The sequence below is a fragment of the Colletotrichum fructicola genome (genome assembly GCF_000319635.2).
Source record: "Colletotrichum fructicola Nara gc5 chromosome Unknown KSG_Nara_v1_contig07, whole genome shotgun sequence".
Taxonomy (NCBI): domain Eukaryota; kingdom Fungi; phylum Ascomycota; class Sordariomycetes; order Glomerellales; family Glomerellaceae; genus Colletotrichum; species Colletotrichum fructicola.
The window spans coordinates 924,735-945,932 of record NW_027094057.1 but is presented as its reverse complement, the minus strand read 5'-3'; the positions used below and the strand labels follow the sequence as shown (position 1 = coordinate 945,932).

The following is a 21,198-nucleotide window of genomic DNA, read 5'->3' as shown; positions in this document are numbered from 1 at the left end:
AGCGGTGAGGAGCGCTATGAAGGGGATAGATTAATAGCGACCAAGATTTATGCCATGGGCCCCGTTCAAAGTCGAGCAAGGCGGTTGCTGGTTTTCCACTGGGTTGCCCCCCTCGTCCACCTTTCAGCGCGGCTGAAGGGGGACGACGTTCCCCACTGAAGGACAAGACCCATGGTGAAGCAGCACAGCAGCGACGCCAGACTGAAAAAAGACCAGACGACAGTTGGACAGGTTCCTGTGCTGCTGGCCCAGGGGTTTGAGTGACCGGGGGGAGGGGGACTCGACGAGGGAGAAGGAAGAGAAGAAAGAGGCGCCAGCACCCAATCGGCTACGGTGAAACAGGCGTGGCGCGGCGGGTCTGGCTGCAGGTGATTGGCTGTGACGGATTGGACATGACAACGGATGAAACATCGACGGGCCTGACAAGTCGTGCAGGCCGCGAGACAGGGCTAGACACAGGCAGGGGGTCATTGATCATTCATTGTGCTTTATTGCCCATTGATGCAGCAGCAGGTGAGTGAGTGCATTGGACATTGGGAGGCGCCGGTTCCCTGGCGGAGCAGCGAACGGTTCGAGGTGACGACGCCAGTCTCAGAGAGCCGCCCACGCCATCCCATCTGCGCCGCTGGGTTGTGTATTGTTTGTGGTTATGTGTGATATCCTAGATTAGGCATGGCTGACAGTCTGGATACAGGCTTTGGGCGTGTCTGTGTGACTCGGATTCTGGTGCATGCTAGTGATGACTGACACACTGGAAACCGTACAGACAGTCCACCAATACTCCGTACAGAAACTGGGACGATGGACTTACAATTTACGGAGGATACGGAGGATACGGAGCATACGGAGGACCTGACTAACCGACATTCGACGAACCATTCATTGGGCCGGGTGGTTATTGACGACCAGCCATAACGTATCGTCAGTCCACCGCTGCACTGGAGAGATGAAGGAGGGGCACCGTCACCCCCGTCCACGATGCGACGCTGCACGCATGCAAACGTCGCCGCGCCCTCGCTTACAAGCAATAAATCATTTTGCTGTAAAGAGCACATCGGCTACGATACGTACGCAATATCCCAAATGCCCAGCGTTCGTACCGCCGCAATGCCAATACATCGTAATTTAGGGGACCCGAAATAAAGGGCAATCTACTCTGTAGAAATCTTGCGTTTCTCGTGTAATACTCCACGGTCTGGAACCTAGGACCTACACGAGGATATGCGGCTGTCTCGCGCCTTGGCTTGCAGCCTCGGAACTGTATTCTTCCACAACTAGTCCCGTATCTCCAATCTGATCGGCGCCCGGCACGATCTCGCGCATTCCTGTTGCAAAGGATAGATTGGCTTCCATTCCCAGTCCGGCCCGGGGGTAGGCTCTTCTCAACGGCCCGCCGATTCGGTCTCTCCATCTCCGGAGCTTTAATATCAAACCCGGCTTCTCTTCAACCCGTCCCCTCACCGTCACCGAGGACCGTTGAGTGCGAAGTAAATCCCACGAGTAGGAGACCACCGTTTGGCGGTTCGAAATCTGGACGTCCGTCACAACGATCCGAACTCTTTCGTGGTAAGAGACCGTACCTGTCACAGATAGGGTGAACCCACGCAGCCGTGACCATTCCGCGGCGCGAGTGCCAGCGCTCGTCTCTATCCGCAACGCAAGCAACGAAGATAGCGCCGCCGTCGCCGTCGTCGTGGCCGTCGTCAGACACCTGCCAAATCCTCGATTTCAGACGAGTTTCTCTTCCCGGTTCGAACATTGAAGCAACCTGCGTTCGTCATCCATCTCCAACACGAACGAACTCCTGTATGTTTTGGAAAGCCCCCACCGCTTGCATGCCGTTAGCAGTGTATAGAAAAAGGGAAAAAAGCCCACGCGTCTTCGAACATTGCCAAGACCTCTTCTTCCCGGGAAAAATGCTTGTTTTGTTGTTGCTGGAAGGCTTTGAACCGCGCGAATCCCTCGACGACCGCGTCGCCCACTTTTCGGTAACCGTTGGTAAGTCTTGGCGGCATTTCTGAATCACGAGGAATTGCGCGTCTGCGCACCGCGCTTGTGTGAGTGGTGAAGAGCAGTAAGCCCCCCCCCCCCCCAGCAGCATCAACCACAGACATCTCGGAAGTTCCGACGTTTGACGCCGCAAAAGGTGAGCTGTGTTGGGCCGAAGAAACTCCCCCTTGGTGCAACCCCCCACAATCATCCCCCCTCCCGGTTGAGCTTGTTCCAAAATACTGGAGCCAAAAAGTTGGAGTAGGTAGCCAACAACCATACCTCGCACCTTGCTTGATGTCTTTTGCTGGTGTCGCCCGCATACCGAACAAGCATATGTTTTGGCAGTGGTGAATCTTTCGTCGATCATGTTTTGTGGTCTGATTTGCGCCTGGGTGCGTGGTCTCGAGGTTTCGGAGCGGAGGGTCGTCTGGTTAAAGAGTGGGAAAGTCGTATCCTCTGCCGATGTGTAACCTTGTTTGGTCCATCATCCTGTCCATGAGAAATGTCACAGCAGTCTTCGGTGACAAATCGCGGGAGCGGACGAAGAGTGCGGCGCCGATCGGAGGAAGAACAGACGCAAAGCAAAGAGCAAGCTTCCCAGTCCCTCCGTTGATCCTTGGAGCTCCTCCTCCTCGGCCAACGCCGTGCGTCGACGGGCCCCGGTTATGTCTTGGTCTGCGATGGGTTATATCAGAGCTATTCTAAGGTATCCGCGTGCGACGCCAGCGACAAAACTCCCCCAGGCCCGCCGCCCGCCTTGTCGGATGGCAGGATCCGAGGCGCCGATCCCTCGAGTTCGCTTTGATATCATATCGGATTGTCGGGTTTGGTGGTATTATACGCTGATGATTGGCGATGGCGCGTCCGGTGTTGTGACTTGTGGTTGTTTCAATATTTGAAAAGACCTTCTGAGGCTCGCTTGTTGTTTGCTTAGCATTGCTTAGAGGTTACATATAGTCTCGCTTGCCCATTTTGCCAAGATGATCTTCGTCGAGATTTGTTTTTGATGTGTGTTGGCTGGATGGATCTCGTTATTGCTGATCTGGTGAAGAACGAGATGTGCGTTGCCCATGTGTGACGTCTCGGCGCCTTGGTGATCCTGCCTTGGCTTGCGGGATGACCAATGTGAGATGATTTGAAATGTTTGGTTTTGGCGTCGATGGCACCTCTGGGCGGCGGGATCAAGTTTCCGAGCTCGGTAGTATTCTGCTTGTGTGGGATTCGCGAGGACATAGCCATAGTCCTGTGCCGTGGATTGCTTGATGTTTAGCACTAGTGAGGCGTCTCGTCTTCCTCTCTGTTGTGTTATACTATGAACAGAGGTTTCAAGGCCATTTCTGCACGAGCAACTGCCTCAGAGAGATATGCGGCTTGGAAGTACGGTCCGAAGATAGTGAGGGCACGTTGTCCTCGTTCAGACATCACTTCTACCAGCAGGTGATGTTTGCGCCTAAGCATCACCAAGAACGGGCTCGAAGATGTGACTAAATGAGTACAAGGAAACCGCGTGCACAATCTGGTTCTTCCCATTTGACGTTGGCCAAATGGTGACGCTAGACTCAGCCCGTTATCGTCGAAAGGACTGCACTTCCTTATCTGTGTTGCCAGGGCATTACGGTCTTGTGCACATCTCCCAGGACATGCGACGAGAACCTTTCGCTGACGTGGGCTACACAGGCTTCTTCTATGTCTTGGTGTTGTGCATCGTCTGTCAGCCGTTCGAGACCCCGTTGACGTATTGCTTGACGAGAACACGACCTCTGGGACCCTTGGCCCAAAGATCCAGCCCGGCAACCGTCTCGATGAGGTCCTTGATGAGGCAAACAAACTTCTCGACCTCCTATTACTCTGTCCCCCACATGGTCATGAGGAAGGCTCCTTCAAAGTCGACAACACAAAGAAGACATGATGTAATGGAACCGGCGTGAAAGTGCTTGATCACATGCATGAGATCATGCCAGTGGTATTGAGCACTGGCAAGGCCGCAAGATCCCCAGAAAGTGCCTGCCCCAGGGGCACTGCTGTTGCAAGCTGGATCGAAGAGGCGATATTACTGTCGAAGTTCAGCGGGGCAAATAATCCGAGAAGAAGTTGATAGAGAAGGTACTATGAAAGTAGGCTTGGTCTTTCGAAAAGCCGACTTGAGGCAACTGCGCCAGCCAAAAAAATAATCATCATTCATCATCTGCTCCGACCTTACCTTGCTTCACGCTACGTTGCGCTACTTAGCTCGTTCTTATTCAGCTTTAATCTCCCTGATCTTAGCCGACCGGACGTCTGTATGTCTTTCTTCTTCTCTCACACTCTATCCTCACTCACCCTTCCCTCTATCCGCACCAGACATCGACAGACGAGAGTAGAGACGATAGCAGTGAAGAGGAGCCTCGTTCTTCGGCCGATGCTTCGAGCAATCCAGTTCGCAACAAACTAACACAGTACCTTGACGTGGGAAGTGGTAAAGGAGAACGATTCTGACGAAGGCTAGCAGCTATATGCGATATGTCTTTGCCGCGACTTCATTGAGCACCGAGGTGCCGTATCAGGGACAGCTTTCTAGGGCACTCGCCATGATAAACCTTACTTTCGGATATTACCATCTCATTCTCATCATAAGCTAATTACCCTAGGTGGTGTAAAGGTTTCTGTTGTGTTGATGAGGGCACACGCTTAACGATAGTTAAGATTTGTTCCTGGCCCCAACGCAAAGCATGAGAGTCTTGGGATTAGGGATTCGAAGCATACTACATCTGACTTGCGTACGGCAACAATACGTCCCATGGAATGACGCTCCTTTTCTCGATCTCATGACCTCGTGATCACGTCTAGACTCTGCGCCCAATGGGTACACTCTTTTGGCTCTCAAATTGAGCCTGTCAACAAGCAGTTGGGGCTCAGGTAAACGGGCAGTCCCTCGAATGATGACCGGAACTGTTCAAAGCTGACCGTCAGTAGCACAGGGAATTAGATGCTGCTAGTCTCATCCAGGCGCATTGACATGTTTGCAGCTTGACGCGATATCACCATGTCTATAGAAGGCGTGTCTGTGTTGAGATACCAGACCAAACGTATACAGAGGCCGACAGAGGTCACGTCCTGGACGTCTACGATTTACAACATGACGGCTCTGACTGAAGTCGCAGTATCCCAACCGACTCCAGGAAGAGCATGTCACCTAGTTTCATCATATCATTCTATTGTGGAAGACAGCTTATTTCCCACCTTCTAAGAAATGTGCCCAGGCATCATGCAATGATAGGAATAGCCTCACGGGTGTCAAGTGATTGATCAAGTATAAAGCTCACCTCACAAAGTTCTGAACGAGGCTAATGTGGATGCGCTGTCTGCGGACATGCCGACGTCGTCAGCCGCACCCAAGGCAGCATGCTGTCGCAAGTCAAGCTTGGGATCACCATTTCGGTCGCTTCCGGAGTCATGAGTTCCTTGACGTCGCGGGTTACTGTTCAAACGAGGCTCTTGCTTTTTCAGCTGAGTGGGACAATCCCATGATGACCTTCCAGACCGGTCCAAATGCTATTGACCGGGGCAGGTTCCAGAGTCCTGGGACCCGATAACGAAGGTGCGCGCGCGCTGTCCGACTCAGTTGGAAACAAGCGCCTGGTTGTCGATCAATCAAGCGAGGAAATGCAAGCTGGCGTGATTCACGATATTCGACTCAGTAAAGCGTGAACTCTGCGCTTGGCAATGCGCCAGACAGTTCTTAACTCCGACAGCTTGGCCGTTACTGCCAAGTCAACCCGAGCAGTATCGGCGCCGAGAATGCGTTGATAAATAGGGTTGCCCGCCCTCTCCGTTGCTCTCCAAGGAATTGGCATCCGTTGCCGAGACGTTGGCATTCCAGTGAGGCATTCTCAGTGGCGCTAGCTCTGGACGAATCGAGATGTCGTCCACCGGCCTCGGTGATTTTGATGAATCATGTCAAATTTGAGCAAAATAACATTTCTGCAGTCGCTTCCGCCCGCTCGCGGAATGCCTTCGCCGGAGGGACGCCGTCGTCGGGTCAGCACGTTGCCCGGTGCTCTTGCTCCGCATATGGCAACGCTGTCATGACATTGGGTCAGAGTTTGAACTCTCGCGACACGTTACAGCTGACTAAAGCAGGGCGCGTGATCGGTTCCCCCGTGGGCGAAGGTTGACAGCAGCAGCTGCCATGCCTGCCGTAGAACAAGTTGAAACGTGGGCGTGGAAGGTTGGCAAAGGCTATTTTGGCAACTCAATTGGGGTGTGTTTCGTCATTTTTGGTTGGCGAAGGAAGAGTTGTCATCCCTTTGTCATTCGCTCCGAACTCTGCTGGGGCTGACGTAGGGCAGGCAGGGCTGGTTGTTTGTCGATCAGCCGTTGTCCTGTGCCATGCTGAAGAAGAAGCATGTGGCATGTTGATGGCATTCCAGGTTGGTTGTTGGTGTTCTGCCGGAAAATTTCCGGGAATTCGCAAGGTTGGACCAACATGTTCGAGTCCTCATTGGCGGCCGGGTGCGGGAGACAATGGACCCTTTCGGAAGAAAATTCGGGATAGGGGAGAAAGAAAAATAGGGGAGTGACGTGATGGAGTAAAAGTTGGTCGGATTCATGCATCGAGCAGAAAAGGTGGGATGACTTGCGGCTTAAACTCATGCGTTTGTGTTGTTGGTTGTTGCCTCTTCGGAACTCCCGCAGATTGGCGTCGTTCGGCTCGCTACGGTCGGCAGACTGCGGATGAGGTAAGCAGACAATGATGCTGCCAACACTGTGAAATGGGGGTCGATAAGGCTATCGGTATCAGAGATAAGGAGCGCAGTGGGCAAGGCACGTACCTCTGAAAGATAAGGCAGGTGGAGTCCCGCCAGGAGTGGCGCCGTAGGCGGCAAATGAGCGGCGGTGTTGACCAGTGGTGGCCAGTGGTGGTTGCGCATGCTGGGACCATCGCTGGACGCATCGACTTGGAACTGGCCCGTGTCGAGGGTCCGGGCCGTCATCAGTGGCTGAAATGGACGTCCACCTCAGTACTGCGCAGGATACTGAATGAGGTGAGGTACTTAAGGTACCTTACCTTACCTCATGAGCAAGTCCCCGGCGGCTCTCACTAACCCGACACACTGAGTGTGGCCACTACAGCAGGCTAAGGCAGCGCTGCAACGGCCAACCACGCACGGCTCGGGCAGGACGGCGCGGACGGACTGATTATGTTTACGCTGACTCTGACTCTCGGAGCTCGTCGCGGAAGACGGCTGTGCACGTCTCATCGGGCCTGCTTGTTGATGATGGTTTGGTGGTGGTGGTGCTGTTGATGCCCAGTGTTATTGTTGTTCCCATCCTCCGTGATGGATGTTAGTGGTTGGCAGGTTGGTGAAGCCTGAGGTGCCTGACTGCCGGGCGCATGTTGATTTTCCACTTCAGTTGGAAGGCAGGAGGTATGGTGGTAATGGTACTGTTTTTGCCGTTGGTTGCACCTGCCTGCCGTGACCTGCATCGCTATTGCCTTGCCATTACTGCTGCAATTGCCCCCAGTGGCTCTTGCTCTGTTCCGAGTGTTGCTCTTGCCTTCCATCCATCAAAAGGGTCCGCGATTTGGGCGCGCCTGCCTGGCCAAAAAGTAACCTTCTTTCCAGGTTTGCGTGGTGTTTCTGTCTTTCCCCTCATGTGCCTTGCCTTCCCCAAAGGTACCTAACAAGGCACTTACCTTACCTTACTGCACCAACATCTCACCTTCCAACCGCAACCCTCCACGCAGCCCCCGAAAATAAGTTACCGACTGCCGTTCCGTCTGTCTCCTCTTCGGCTCCGTCATATCTCTCCTGCTTGACTCCATTTTACCGGTTTACCTTTTCCTTTTGTTTCTTTTTTTCTTTCTTGTTTCTGCATCGTCTGCTTCTTCTTATTCACTTCTCTTCCGACTGTTGGTGACCCCCCTCTTCTCGGTTGACTCTTGCCTCTTCCCGGCTTTCATCTCGTCACCGAAATCAAAACCAGACCATACCGTCATCATCAAATCTCCGTCCTCCCGTTCTGGACGCAACCCTGGCCGGTGTTATCTTACCTTATCCCTTGGTACCACCTTCACCACCCACTCTCTGCGACTGCAACTGCGACTACGGGAATCCCAACTCGACCACGCCACCCCCCGTCGACTGACCGCCTGCCTGCCTCGTCCTCGCGTCGCATTGCCTACCGGTGCAGTGCAGCCAGCGACCGTCGACCCTCCACTCCTCACCCAATCTTCCTGCCGCACCGCAACACGCCGCTCCCGCACCCGCGCCCGCCGCACCGCCGCCCTGTGCCTCGCTGCGTTGCCCTGCGTGCTTGCGACCCTGCGACCGACCTGCTTGCTTCACCTAAAGCAACCAAGTCAGCCTTTTTGCGCTCCCGCCCGCCCAAACACTTTGTCAAGCGTCCGGCGCCCGTTTCATCCATACACGACACGCCAGCATTGAGTCTCGGTGTCTTTTGGTCTCTCTGCTTGGGTCTGCTCTATTCAATCGTCTCTTCACTCAAAGACCCCCTGCGGCTGCATCTACGACTGCGCCTTAACTGAACCGTTCACCTTCTGGGAATCTCTCGGTCCGCAACTGTCAACAGCAGTCTGCAGTCTGTCACTGTGTTTTTTTTTTTTTTTTTTCCGACTGCCGCCATTCGCTCGGCCATCCATCGATCGACACCACCCATTCTTAACTGCGTCCTCTCGCCAACTCGTCCCTTTCACGGCCCCATTGGACCATTTTCTGCCGCTGCGCACGCGACCGACCGCGTAAAGTGGCTTGGTCAAGCGAAGCGACCCCAGCGCAGCGCTACCGCCACGACTAGACTGGACTGGACCACTCCCTCCCAGTCCCAGACTCTCAGCGAACTGACTGGATCGCTGGGCCGCTACCTACACCTGGACCTGGCCCTGCCCTGACGAATACGGCGGCCTGCCTACCAAAACAGCTGCTCAGCATTGTTGACCCCCCCGGTCTTGGTATCAAGGGTCTCTGAATTATTGGGACTTCATTTCCCCCACCATCGTCAAAGCAGCCCAGGCCAATCTCCCTTCACCTTCCAGTTTTACCTCCCGCCTGACAACCAATTCCCGCCAACCCCGACGACATTCGACGCCTTTCGATTTCCAACCTGCCATGACCCTGGAATCGCCGACTTCACCACGAAAAACTTAGCTTTTCGATCTCACTTCAACCATCCAGGCGACCATGTCCGTTTGCGTCGAGCAGTCCATGCACACAAACGACGACGACCACCCCGACGTCACGAATAACGTCTCCCGAGACCGAGACCCCTCCGGTATCGATAGGCGACCGTCGCGAGACGACTACAATGGTAACGCCAACGCTACAGAAGAGTTAACCTCGATCATGACTGCCTCAATCATCACAACAATCCTCAACACCGCTTCCAACCCCGTATCTCCCGGACCCTCCAGTCCTCCCCTCGAACAGGCCAAGAGCAATGACTTCGTGCCCCCGACCCGCCCCAGCAGCACTCCCTTCCTCCACCCCGATCAACGAAATTCGGATTGCTGCTGTCCGATGGCTGAGGACACCGAGGCCTACGGAGGCCCGGGTATCACCACCCATCCCTACTCCCTCGAGACCCCGGAGGCCTCGCCCTCACTGAATCTGAACGATCTTCCCGCCGAGATTCACGAGTGCATCCTTGATCATTTATTCGGATACCGCGTATCCACAACGTCAAAGAGTTCGGTGGGCATGCCGAGCGTGACCAAGAGCTGGGGAACCGCGCTGCGACACTCTCGGCGCAGGGAGTTGTCAGAATTGGCCCTCGTGAGCCCCGTATGGAGAATCCTGATTCAAGAGCGCTTGTATCGCCATATCAAGATCAAGGCGACGGTGGAATCCCTCGAGATGGCCATGATTTACTTCAGCGAGCACGACCACCTTCGTCGCTACGTGAAACACATTGAGATTTGGTTCCCGGTGTTCCAGCCCAAGTACGGACCGCTGGCGCTAAGCACTACCCTCGCCCTCCCAACGGTCACCATGGACGGATTGACGAATGCGACCTACACCCTCCCCGCCAACAACTGCAGCCTCGAGGAAGCCTTCTCTTTCGTCTCCCAGGCTCTGCCTGACGTTTGCGTGATGACGATTGAGGGTGGTGAGAGAAAGAAGGCGCCGAAGGTGCAGCATAGCTGGCATAGGCGGCCGGCTGGCTGGCATCTTCCCACCCTCGAATCGGTGCGCACCTTGGTGACCAAGGGCCAGTGGAATCTCATGCGCAGCGACTCCGATTTCGCAGCCATTTTGGGTTCCCTCCCTAATCTGAACGAGTGGCACGGCTCCTACAGCAAGCCCAAGTCCAAGAGCTACCTAAGCATGGCCAGCATTCTTCCCAAGCTGCCGACAAATTTGACGTACCTCAACTTGTGCCTGGAGAGCGACTACAGACGGGAATTGACGTGCCCTCCGTTCTACATGAAGGTCTCCAACCAAGTACACTTCTGTACTCGGCTGGCGGATGCGACGCCGGCGCTTGAGCACCTGGCATACACTGGTCGTGTGTGCAAGGCCTTTTTCAACATGGCAGCCATCAGATCCGACCCGAGAACAACCCGGCTCAAGACGATTGACCTGACAGTCAAAAACTGCTGCCGGCCGGTGCCACAGTTCCACGACTCGGGAAGTGGAATTCAAGATATGAACTTTATCCACGCGTTTGAGATGCTTGTCCTTGCAGGCATCCACTCCATGTCAACTCTGAAGGCACTCGACTACCTGCGGATTCGGTTTGTGGACTTGGGTATGTATTACCTCCAACACCATGCAATGGCTTTGTACTGACGAGTTCTTAGATTCTCCCGTTCCACCACTGAACCCGTACTTTGTCCTCCGCGACGGCTGGTGCTCAGGCGTATGGAGCGACAATATTCTAGCAGAGTTGAACCGAGTGCGACCAAATGCGAAGTTTGAGCAGTTGAGCGAATCCTTTGGCGAAGTCGGGTTTAACAAGGACGGCCGCATGATCATCAGCCCTGATTACCCGCGCTCGAGAGTCCTCTCACTGAAGCTGGCCAACTATGCCTTGCTGGCTGGTAGCGTCGCCGCATTGCCATAGAAAGCCACACATCTGCGCACGAACGAAAAAGCAAGCAGGGTGTGAAAGACATCATGCGCTTCCTTTCTGCTTTTCTTTATATCACGACAACAATGAACTTGCACAGCAACAAGGGATACCGGAAGGGGCGTTAATTCGAGGTCTCTGCGCCATAGAAGCATCATACCCCTAATCTGATTTGGGAAAACCTGGGTCCATGACTTTTCTTATCTCGACGGAGTTGGGGGCATGACACATGGAACGATGGTTTAATATGGAGTCTGGACGGAAGGGGGGCAAGAATCAGCAAGTTCGTTTTGAGGCATCTTTGTCTTTTGGCTCTGCATCTGGAGGAAACTATTCCTCCTTCACTTGTCCACCGGTCGTATATGGTCAACAAAAATGGTTTCTCTCTCTGCTATTGCGTTCCCTGGTCCGTCTGTGCATGATGTAGGGGCGGCTGTTCCCACGAGCAAGTGGGCCAGCATGCGTGGACTGAACTTTCATCATGAGAGATAAGTATCTTTGCAACCTTAAACTGATTTTGTGTATGCTTCAGCGAGAGTCCGTGGCGGGTCGACGGTCCGAGTTTTATAGATAGCTTGGTGGTGTGTCCCGCGAGGTCTCGCTTCCGAGGAAGACGCGGACCAAGATATCACATCCTTCAGAGTCGACGAATCCACGCTAGAATTTTCGTGGACTCCTCGCAGAGTGGCAGTAGCTCTTCCAGAGTCTCAAATACGGCGAGGGCTGGGCTCTAGGTCAGCACAGGGTGTAACATGCCCACTGCCGAAGAGACAATAATGCAACCACCGATGCAGTCATGCGGCTCAGCGGTTCAGCCCGTGTCCAGGCTGCACGGTAAACTTGTCGTTCGAATGTTCGTGGTGACGTTGCGCTGAGAAAAGGTGAGATGGTTTGGAGCAGATCCCGCTTACCCTCAAGTACATGCACGTCATGACGCGATTTGAATCCCTAAAGTCGCATCAAAGGATCTGACTAAACGAGAGACGAGGGGATTTAAATTGTAAATGTAACACCGTGTTGAATAGTTCATCTGCATGTCAGCCTGCTGCCTTGCCTATTGGTGTTCTCAGGGGAACGGAAGATCCTTTCTTACGAAGGCCTGGAAGTGGCAGACTGCGGTAGTTATAAGAACATTGAGCCCAATCTTGGATTCGAGGAATATTTTCCAATCTCTTGGTATCAAAATTACCTAGTTACGAAGCGTACAAAGCTTTAGTAAAAAGCTCCCAGATCTCGCAACAGCCAGTCGACGGAAACACCTCCTCAAAATGCGCACCTCAACATTCGTCACCACCGCCGCGGCCCTCTTGAGTGGCGTGGTCCAGGGATATCTCCAGACAATCGGCCTCCCGCAGACAATCAAGCCCGGCGACGTGTGGGACGCGCCGGTCACGACGGCCATCATGCAGCCCAGGCAGGACCTCATGATCTGGGGCATCGGCGATACGTCTTCCGTCTACGCGGGAAGCATTAGTCGCGAATTCCACCGGACCAATCTGCGCCGTACGTAACTCTCCTGCAGCTGTCCTTGTCTTTGCCGAGCATTGGATATAGATCATCAGATCGGCAGTGCTGACTTTCGCCGATGTAGAAGAGCTTTCCGGCGGGTACAATGACACGATCCCAAACATCTCGATCCCGGAGTCCCTGAACCTCGCGCCTGGAGAGTACGGCATCCAGGCTGTGATCTTGGAGTGGGCCGGTGCTGCGAACACTCCGTCGCTGGAGACTTGGTTCTGGAATGTGACGATTGGAGACGTGACGAGCGAGGAACGGGTGTGGCAGAGTGCGCACGGGGTGAATTCGAAGCGTTGTAATCTTGTGTAGAACCGAAAGACACCTCATTTACATATATTGATAGCTAAGTATCGTTTGACCGCTCAAGGTAGTCAACAAAAAGCCAGGGGTATTTATCATATAGTTCTTGTTGCCGTCGTAGCCGCTCGCGCCGCAGCTTGCACAACTGCTCGTGAAGGTCGTCAACAACGTAATTGACGCCCTTGCAGGAGCAAAGCTTGAACTCCTTGAACATGTCGGATGACCAGGGATAATGTGTCGTTGATGGGCCTTGGCAGGAATAGGACTCAAAAATTCTCAGGTGGGCATATGGGTTTTGGTTTTTGACCCAGAGGTCGAAGCGGAAGTTGGGGTTGGCGTTGGCGTTGAAGCATCCTTCGCTGTCGCACCACAACACATTTCTTGATAAGCTCGTGTCGACTTCGCACGAATCCAGGTCCATCAAGCGCACCTTGAGGACTCGACTGTAGTTGTTCTCAATCTGGGCGTTACTCCATAGTAAACGACGCCTTTGAACGAACGTTTCTTTCTCTCCTTCCTTTGTCGAAAATGAATACTCGGAGTGGCAGCTCCCGCACGTGAAGTCTTTACGATACTGTTTGAGAGCTTGAGTTCGAACCTTCGTCCAGGTAACATGAGGACAATGGAGCTGGTCGTAGCTATGTTGTCCAGGAGATTCGCCGTCGACAGCTGAAAGAGGAACCATCCAGCTTAGTTCAACCTCGCGCTTGAGTCTCCCATTCGTGGACTGCTCCACAAGAAACTCAACCTTTGGGGGCTTTGCTCCGTGAACTCCATCGAAGCATTGTTTGTCTGAAGAACATATGGGATACGTGTCGGATGTAGTATATGTCGGCTTCTCGCATTTGATACATGATATCGGCGATGACTTCCTCGGGAAGAGCACAGAGGCGGCTCTGTACCCTATTTTGGTGCTCCCGATCGAGCACCGCCGTCATGAGGCTCGACTCCTTCGTGCCGGTAGTAGTCATTTGTGCGACGGATATGGCGAGAATGAATGTTCAGCGTAAATTGATTGGAGAACGCCTGGTTCATGCTTTATTAGTTGAGCCGTTGTTCTCAATGACTCAAACCGGTGACTCCGATGGCGTCCGAGGACGAAGAGGTTGTCTATTTTCCGCAGACGCTATGGACAGCGTCGAGAAGCTTTTCTCAGCCTACAAAATTTCCAAAACCTTCCTCCTTGCTCTTCTAGACTTGGTTTCGTCGCTGTTGTTCACTCGAACGACGTGTGCCTTCAGCTCTGATAAGAAAGAAATCAAACCTGCAGTCACTTGGCGAGGCGATAAGAAGCAAAGGCTAAGCCTCAGACTCGCACCTCGTTTTTAGTTTCCGGAGGCCAGTTGCCAGGACTTCTGGCTGTCCCAACCAGGTCGTTAGTAGGGCTGCGTGGTGGGCACGCAGCGACACCGGGGGCTCGAAGTACTGGCAACTGGTTCCTAGCATCTCGTTTGCCAGGTCCCAGAAGCCAGCTGCCAGATGATGCAGCTGTCTCAGTACCGCTTTTTTAGACACTTCTTGCCCTTTACAGCCTACTAGAATCACACAATACGCCTACATGCCGATAGCTTTAGAGGGCCAGATAGGGCAAACTACTGGCTAAAATATTGATACGTCATTTTCTTCCCGATGGCTGGGGCGGATTCGGGCCTAAGGTTTGGGCTTGGAAGGAGGGATTCGAGGTCTCGGGTGTTCCTTCGCTAACGTGATATGCTCATCAGGGTCGCCGTGACTGAGAGCCGTCGTGTTGGCAAGACCAGTTATTTCCTTTCTATCGTTACCGTAATCGAGGTTTCTGATTCTGCCCTCGTAACAACAGCTTGACTGTTTAGGCACACAGATCAAACTTCACTTCTGGGAGTGGATGTAATTTCAGGTCAATTAGGTTCAAAACTTCTCTTCAGTTGAAAAGAAGATCCCAATGTTTAGCAAGTTCGGACTCCTGATACCTGCGTAGACCCTGTCGTATAGACCTGACAAGTTCAGATTCCTGAAGATGTGACGTTTAAGGCCTATCTTTGACCAAAACCTTCCGGCTATAAGCGTAGGCACTCATAAAACCTCATATTCTGCTCTCATAAAGCCGTCAGAATATCGCCACCAGGTCTTGTTGTCAAAATGTCCCCCCTGAATAGCTTAGCCCACCTGGGCACTCGATGTTTGGTCTTCGACAGAACATACAACATGCAACCTCTCAAATCTCCCAGTGATTATAACGTAAATGTTTTCTTAGAATGATATGAGCAGAGCAAAAGCTTGAAGAAGCTCACGGTCTCCTATGAAATGCCAACTTTGAACTTCAACTCTTGTCGGTCAAATTTTTGTGCTTTCGTCTAATTACAACTGCGCCCGAAGGGCAGCATATGGAGAGGTAACACAAGCCACCGCCTCGTCAATAACCTCACTTTTCATTCGTCTGGCTGTGGACATTCAAAATGGGGAGGCCCAATAGCGCAGCTGCAAAGTTTGTCTTTTGCTGACCAGTCCAAGTTAGACTTTCTATATCTTCGCAAAGTTCTTCGTAGTTCGTCACACGAGTATGTGTTAGAAGAATCGCATCGGCTACAACGAGAAATGGAAGTTAGCAAATGTTCTACAGCTAAAGGGAGGGACGACCAAACGTACTTGGGTTCTAAAGGGCGGTAAATGAATTTTTCATAGGATTTGCTCTTATCAAGGATGTTCCTGAAGTCACCCTGAGCGTTGTAACACCCTTTGGTGTCGCACCAGAGGACATGCTTTGAGAAGTTGTGTGTTCGGTATGACTCTGGATCTAGTAAGAGCGATTTAGAAGGAGGTTCGGGATCATCGTAGGTTTCTATTTACTGAGATGCCTGAATTCTTTGAGGTCTCCAAAGAATTCGCCATCCCTGGATAAGCGTCTCTTCTCCCGATTCTGCTTTGGTCCATGAATACTGGAAGCTGCAGATAGAGCACTCCAATAATCCCGGAAGTTGACCTGGTACGATATGCCTCAGGATCTCTGTCCAGGTGACATGCCGGCAAAGCATGTTGTCGTATGTGCGTCGCCTGGAAGAGCAGCTCTCGATAAGAGAAGCGGGGAGTCTCCAACTCATTTCGATCTTGTAACGATTTTCCTCCTTGCCACGTTTCGTCTTTGTAACCTCGGCGAAAGCCCTCACCGCCGGGTTTTGTGCACCACTGACTCCAACGAGGCACTGGTGGCATTCGAATATGCTCCCGCCATGGGGGAAATTGCGTCTGCGGGATTTCCAGTGGTTGATATCCGTCCATCTGAAAGAGAGATGGGAATATAGTCGGATACGTCCTTCCCAAAGAATACACTGCCTTGAGCCCTCGGGCTGTTCATGTGGCGACTCATGCGAAAACCACATCGCCTCATGGTTCGACTTACAAACAGAGCACCAGACATCTTTTCTATAGTCAGCTATCAGCTCAGCCAGCTGATTTTCGTCCGGGATTTGCTGCGAGCATGGCTGGCAGAGAGATTGACGCCGCAGAGTGAACGCAACTTTCTCGCTACAGTTACACCATTTCGAAAACTTGTCGTACGGAATCTCAAGCGGGTTTTCGCCGATAGGGGGGTGGATTTTCCAGACGTACGCGTTAAAGACTGGCTGAGAGTGACTGAGTACGTGTCTGTTGTCATTGTAACGGTACCTGTTGTAAAAATTGCTTGCGGAATCAGATTCTTTGGGAAAGCGGAGTTCTCGAAAAGGGATTGCCCCAGAGAGCCGGAAGAAGAGATGGGACACTTGGCGGGTGAGATAGAGCTCGGTAAGTCGCATGCAAGACATGATTTCTAGGACAAGTTCCTCGGGAAGAGCGCAGATGCGGCTCTGCAATCTGTTCCGGTGCTCACGATCAAATACCGTCATCTCGAGACCGTCGGCGGGCGCTGACTGATGAGTCTCGGCGTGCGGTTGCTCCATGCTGATAGCCGTCATTTCTGCGGTGGGTGATTGCGAGAAGAAATCCGGTGCATGCGCTATGGGAAGCGTCATTTATAATGTTTTCACCGTACGGCGTTCTTTTTCAATGACTCATATTCAAGCCGAACCTTGGAATATCAGCGCGGCCGAGGACCAAAAGGTTGTTCATTCTTCCAAGACGCTAGTAGCACATCGGCAACCTTTGTCAGTAATTACTGATTGGACTGCTCTCTGTCGCTGTGACTATGGACTATCTGTGAAGGCCCTCCTCATTGCTCTTATGAACTTTATTTTCTGGCTTTGATGAACACGAACGAAGTCTGCCTCTTCCGCTGATGAGAACTCCAGGCCTGCAGATATTCGACGGAACGACACGAAGCCCAGGCTAACGTTTGAGTCCAGGAGGGTCATCAATTAGAAAGAGGGAACCAAGGCATTGGATATCCCTTCGCTGACTTTAAACGGCCATCAGGGTCGCCTTGGCTACAAAGGGAACAGCCGTCGTGTAGCCGAGTCGATTAGATCGGTGCCAATTAACTGTCCCGGCAGGAAATCCATTTACATGTGTGAGTTCCGTAGTAACAATCTGTGTACTGCTTGTGTCTGCTCAAAATTTCTCCATGCGATCTTGATAGCTCTTTTTTCTGCGTGTGAACGGCTGTGGCTGGCTAGTGGCGAACAGGTACGCCCAACGCTGTGGCTGAAGCTGACGAGAAACACCTCCTCATTTTCCCCATCAGCTTTAGGGTCTGATATCCTAGAATTCGACCCATTGAAGATGGTTACTGTAGTTGCCGAAAACAATTGGTGGCTCCCCACTCACGTCATTCCGCTTTCGCCACTGCAAACGTTAGGAACGTACGGCTTCATCGCGTGTGAGACATCTAGCAGCTTGGCACAGAAGCCCTCCGATCGCCAGTGAGCGTGGAGGCTTCTAGGGACGTCCCGAACGTTGGTACCCGCAATGCTCGATTCCTAATCGGTGTTCTTTCTCCGTCCCGCGTGTTGCGATTGAGCGCCTGGCATGTGCTCTGCGACACTTGTTCCGGTGGAAGGAGCTTCATCCGAAAGACTTTGGCAGGTTGGCACCTCTGTCGTTGAGAACATGTATGAAGAGAAGAAGATGCTCAAAAGTCGTTGAAGGGAAACACGCAATGGACGAACCCTCAGTCATCTTCTGCTGACTTTTGGCGATCAGTGCCCATCCAGTTTCTTGGCCAAGACGCGGCAGATCTATCATGGAAGATTCCACGGGGATCTACATTGCCATGTCGGGGGCTAGAGAAATGCTAGTCCCGCAATTCTGTGGCGTTTCGGCCGGTCTTCTCAACGCGGAAGTGAGACAACCATTGCTCTGGGTTCTTCCTGCAAGCAATCTTGGGCTAAGCGATGCGAGAACGGCGCCCGTCGGCTAGAGCCGCCATAATAGCTCCATTCTTGAACCCATTCCGAACTTCAGATTCTGATTGGTAGGGAACCGTGAGATGAGTGTGAATCAACGTCCACTGTCTGAGTCTTTCTGCAGCTAAGGTCTACCGAGACAGGAAGGATCGACTGATGCTGTCCCGCGGATCGAAAAGCTTGACATGTTTTCGGTTTTCACTGTGTTGAAATATCTCGCGGGGAAGAATGTGGCTTCTGAGTGGCATTGACGTTTCCACAAAACTAACTCGTATCTTGCCGGATTCGGAAACTTCGCACTTCAGCTCCGGCAACTTCAGCTACCTACGCAATGTGCTTGGGCCGAATCAAACTAGACAGGACACGCACTTGTAGAGGCAACAAATGAGAAACAAAATCTCATCTCATATAACCAGCTCCTCCTGGCAAGCGAAAATGTGGAAAGCTGAACCAAAGCTCACACTGCTAAGGAGTTCCTGTCAATGAGCGCCCTAACCCTGCAGTATAAGATCGGGAACCGGCAAACTGATTGAACGAAGTATCATGAGAAAACACCCACACTGCGATTAACTTCCACAAATAAAATGCTCATCGGCTTGGCGTCCAAGATCATCTCCATCCCATTCATCCCCATCAAGATACTCAGAAATCATCTTCCGTACCCTTCTTTGCCTCCTTCCGAACCGAAAACCAGCCAGGGCCCAAAGAACCCCTCTGCTTCAACCTCAAATCCCACCAAGATGTACGTCTATCTGGGCAAGCTCAACTGGAAGGGTGCGGCGGTGGCTGAGGACGAGACTTTCATCGTTATACTGCCAAATGGAGCTGTTCGCACCGGTGACCCTGCCTATGTCTTCTTCCAGTGGACGCGGGATGAATACGGAGTGCCGAAGGCCAACTGGTTTCAGACAATCTCTATCGACAAGGTCTCCAAGACCGACAAGGGAGACGATGTCTTCACTCTGAAGCACCCGAAGTTCTCTTGGAAGATCACCAGCCAGCAAGCCTACGAGAACATCAAGATTACCATGTCAGATTGCGCAAGCCATGAGACCTCGTCGAGTCTCAAGCGTGTTTGGGGTACTCACTCTCACGGCGACAAGGCCAATGACACTGTCCGAGTCTGGACCGGAAAGATCAACTGGTCCACCTTCGCCAAAAACGAGATGGCTGCCTTCATCGCTCCTGAGGGCTTCGGCCAAGGCAGGCCCATCATATCTCTTTGGCAATGGACGAAGAACTATGCTGGCAAAGCCAACGATCCGTCTCTCCGTTGCGAATACCAGAAGATTGAGGCTGAGAACGATGACGTTGTCAGATTTACTTACACTTCCTACTACGACTTGGACTGCACCTTCAACCGGCAAACCGGCAAGCTTTCCGTCCGCATGAAATCACCTCAGGATAGTTCCGCCAAAGACCTTGGCGAGTTCACCCTCGCTGGTTTGATCGATCGCCACTCTCAGTGAGTTTCAACGCCTCTCATGAACCTGCAAAACTGACACATTTGACTCAGCGACTTTAATCCGCCTGAGTCAACCCCGAACAAGGCGGAAACCGAATTCAGGCTTCCTCAGCCTCAGCCCTCGCTTCCTCGCATTGTTGCACCGATGCCCTTCCCTCGAACATTGGTCGATACTTTGACTCATGCAGCTGCATTCATTGACCAGGCTGGATACCAAGCCAAGTATGCTGAGCAGGTAAGCTCTCAATAATGTCTAGGTGTCTTGCAAAATATGGTCTCTAACCACCACTTAGCAATTCAAAACGCTAGACTCCAAGCTGCACGACAGTGAATACCAGCTTGATGCTGCCAGAAAGCAGATTGGAGACCACGAAGCTAATGTCAGGGCCTTGAACGCCGAGATTGCTGAGGGTAAAGGCAAAGTCGCTGCTCTGGACAAGAGCCTAGTGGACGCAAAGAAGCAAGCAGAGGCTAAAGAGAAGGAGCTGAGTCAACTGATGGAGAAAATTTCGGCACACGACATAAAAGATCACGAGATCATCAAGGAGCTCCGCGAAGAGCTGGACAAGCTCAAGGCTCATATCAATCGCCTTCAGGAGGACCTTGTTGCCGCTAATGTTCAGCTCAATGCGATAGATGCCCAGCTTCAAGAGGAGAAGAAGCAGAAAGCCCGTCTCGAAGAGGATTTGCGTGTGCTCGGGAATAAAAACTCGATTCTAGAGAAAGACAACAAGAGACTGACGGCAGAGATCTGTGTGGTAAAGTCGAAGAACGGAGATTTGGAGAAGCAACAGCAGGCACTCCAGAAGCAACTGCATGACGCCACGGCTAAGCTCAAGACTACCCAGTCTGAACTCACTTCGAAGTCCGACGCGCTCCTGAAGGCTTCTGAGAAAATCATACTCCTTGAGAAGCAGCGAAAAGACCACGATGAGATTGACAAGAAACACGAGGAAGATGACAGGAAGCAGGAAAAGAAGCGCCATGATGACGAGGTCAAGCGCATCAAAGCAGATGATGAGCATCGCAAGGCTGACGACAAGCGACACGAAGAGGAAGAGAAAATCCGCAATGAATACGAGGACTTCAAAAAGAAGTATGCGGATCACCTCGAGAAGGACAAGGTGTACGACAAGGCCCGAGAAGATGCGGCCAACAAGTTGGTCGCAGATACCCTAGATTTTGCGAGGAGACAGATGGGAAGTCTGCCACAGAGGGGTTGAGTAACCGGCACAAATTGGCACTAGAGCATGATTTCTTTTGCGTTGGAATTTGCTCGTCACATGGTTTAAGTTGGCTTTTCCATCTGAGAATATGCCGTTTGAACTTTGTTTTACTTTGGCCTTGTAGCTAAGGGTCATAGTCCCATCAGCACTCATACACAACCGGTTCAACGCAAGTTCTTTTCACCATGTTTGCCGCCTGGAGGTGCACCTTTTTGACTGCCGTATGACTCTGACGGGGAAATATGTGAGGTCTTGGTTGCTTGGGGTCAAATGGACGGCTCTTGTGACTTTGACCTTCTCCGGTTGATGACGA

General features: G+C 52.4%; 4 protein-coding genes across 4 annotated transcripts; 3 read left to right on the top strand and 1 right to left on the bottom strand.

Annotated features, from left to right (window-relative positions):
• Positions 1-1,463: 1,463 nt before the first annotated feature.
• CGGC5_v011938 (uncharacterized protein) lies at positions 1,464-1,759 on the bottom strand (the record flags this gene model as incomplete). The annotated part of the gene is made up of 2 exons (XM_066152623.1): positions 1,464-1,530; positions 1,581-1,759. The coding sequence occupies 2 exons, from the start codon at positions 1,757-1,759 to the stop codon at positions 1,464-1,466; spliced, it is 246 nt and encodes an 81-aa protein (XP_066007921.1).
• A 7,414-nt stretch (positions 1,760-9,173) lies between these two features.
• Positions 9,174-11,055, top strand: CGGC5_v011937 (uncharacterized protein; the record flags this gene model as incomplete). Its single annotated transcript, XM_032030721.1, has 2 exons — positions 9,174-10,740; positions 10,793-11,055. The coding sequence occupies 2 exons, from the start codon at positions 9,174-9,176 to the stop codon at positions 11,053-11,055; spliced, it is 1,830 nt and encodes a 609-aa protein (XP_031889618.1).
• A 1,274-nt stretch (positions 11,056-12,329) lies between these two features.
• On the top strand, positions 12,330-12,888 carry CGGC5_v011936 (uncharacterized protein; the record flags this gene model as incomplete). The annotated part of the gene is made up of 2 exons (XM_032030720.1): positions 12,330-12,564; positions 12,653-12,888. The coding sequence occupies 2 exons, from the start codon at positions 12,330-12,332 to the stop codon at positions 12,886-12,888; spliced, it is 471 nt and encodes a 156-aa protein (XP_031889619.1).
• A 5,890-nt stretch (positions 12,889-18,778) lies between these two features.
• CGGC5_v011935 (uncharacterized protein) lies at positions 18,779-20,882 on the top strand (the record flags this gene model as incomplete). The annotated part of the gene is made up of 3 exons (XM_032030718.1): positions 18,779-19,659; positions 19,711-19,894; positions 19,953-20,882. The coding sequence occupies 3 exons, from the start codon at positions 18,779-18,781 to the stop codon at positions 20,880-20,882; spliced, it is 1,995 nt and encodes a 664-aa protein (XP_031889617.1).
• Positions 20,883-21,198: the final 316 nt, after the last annotated feature.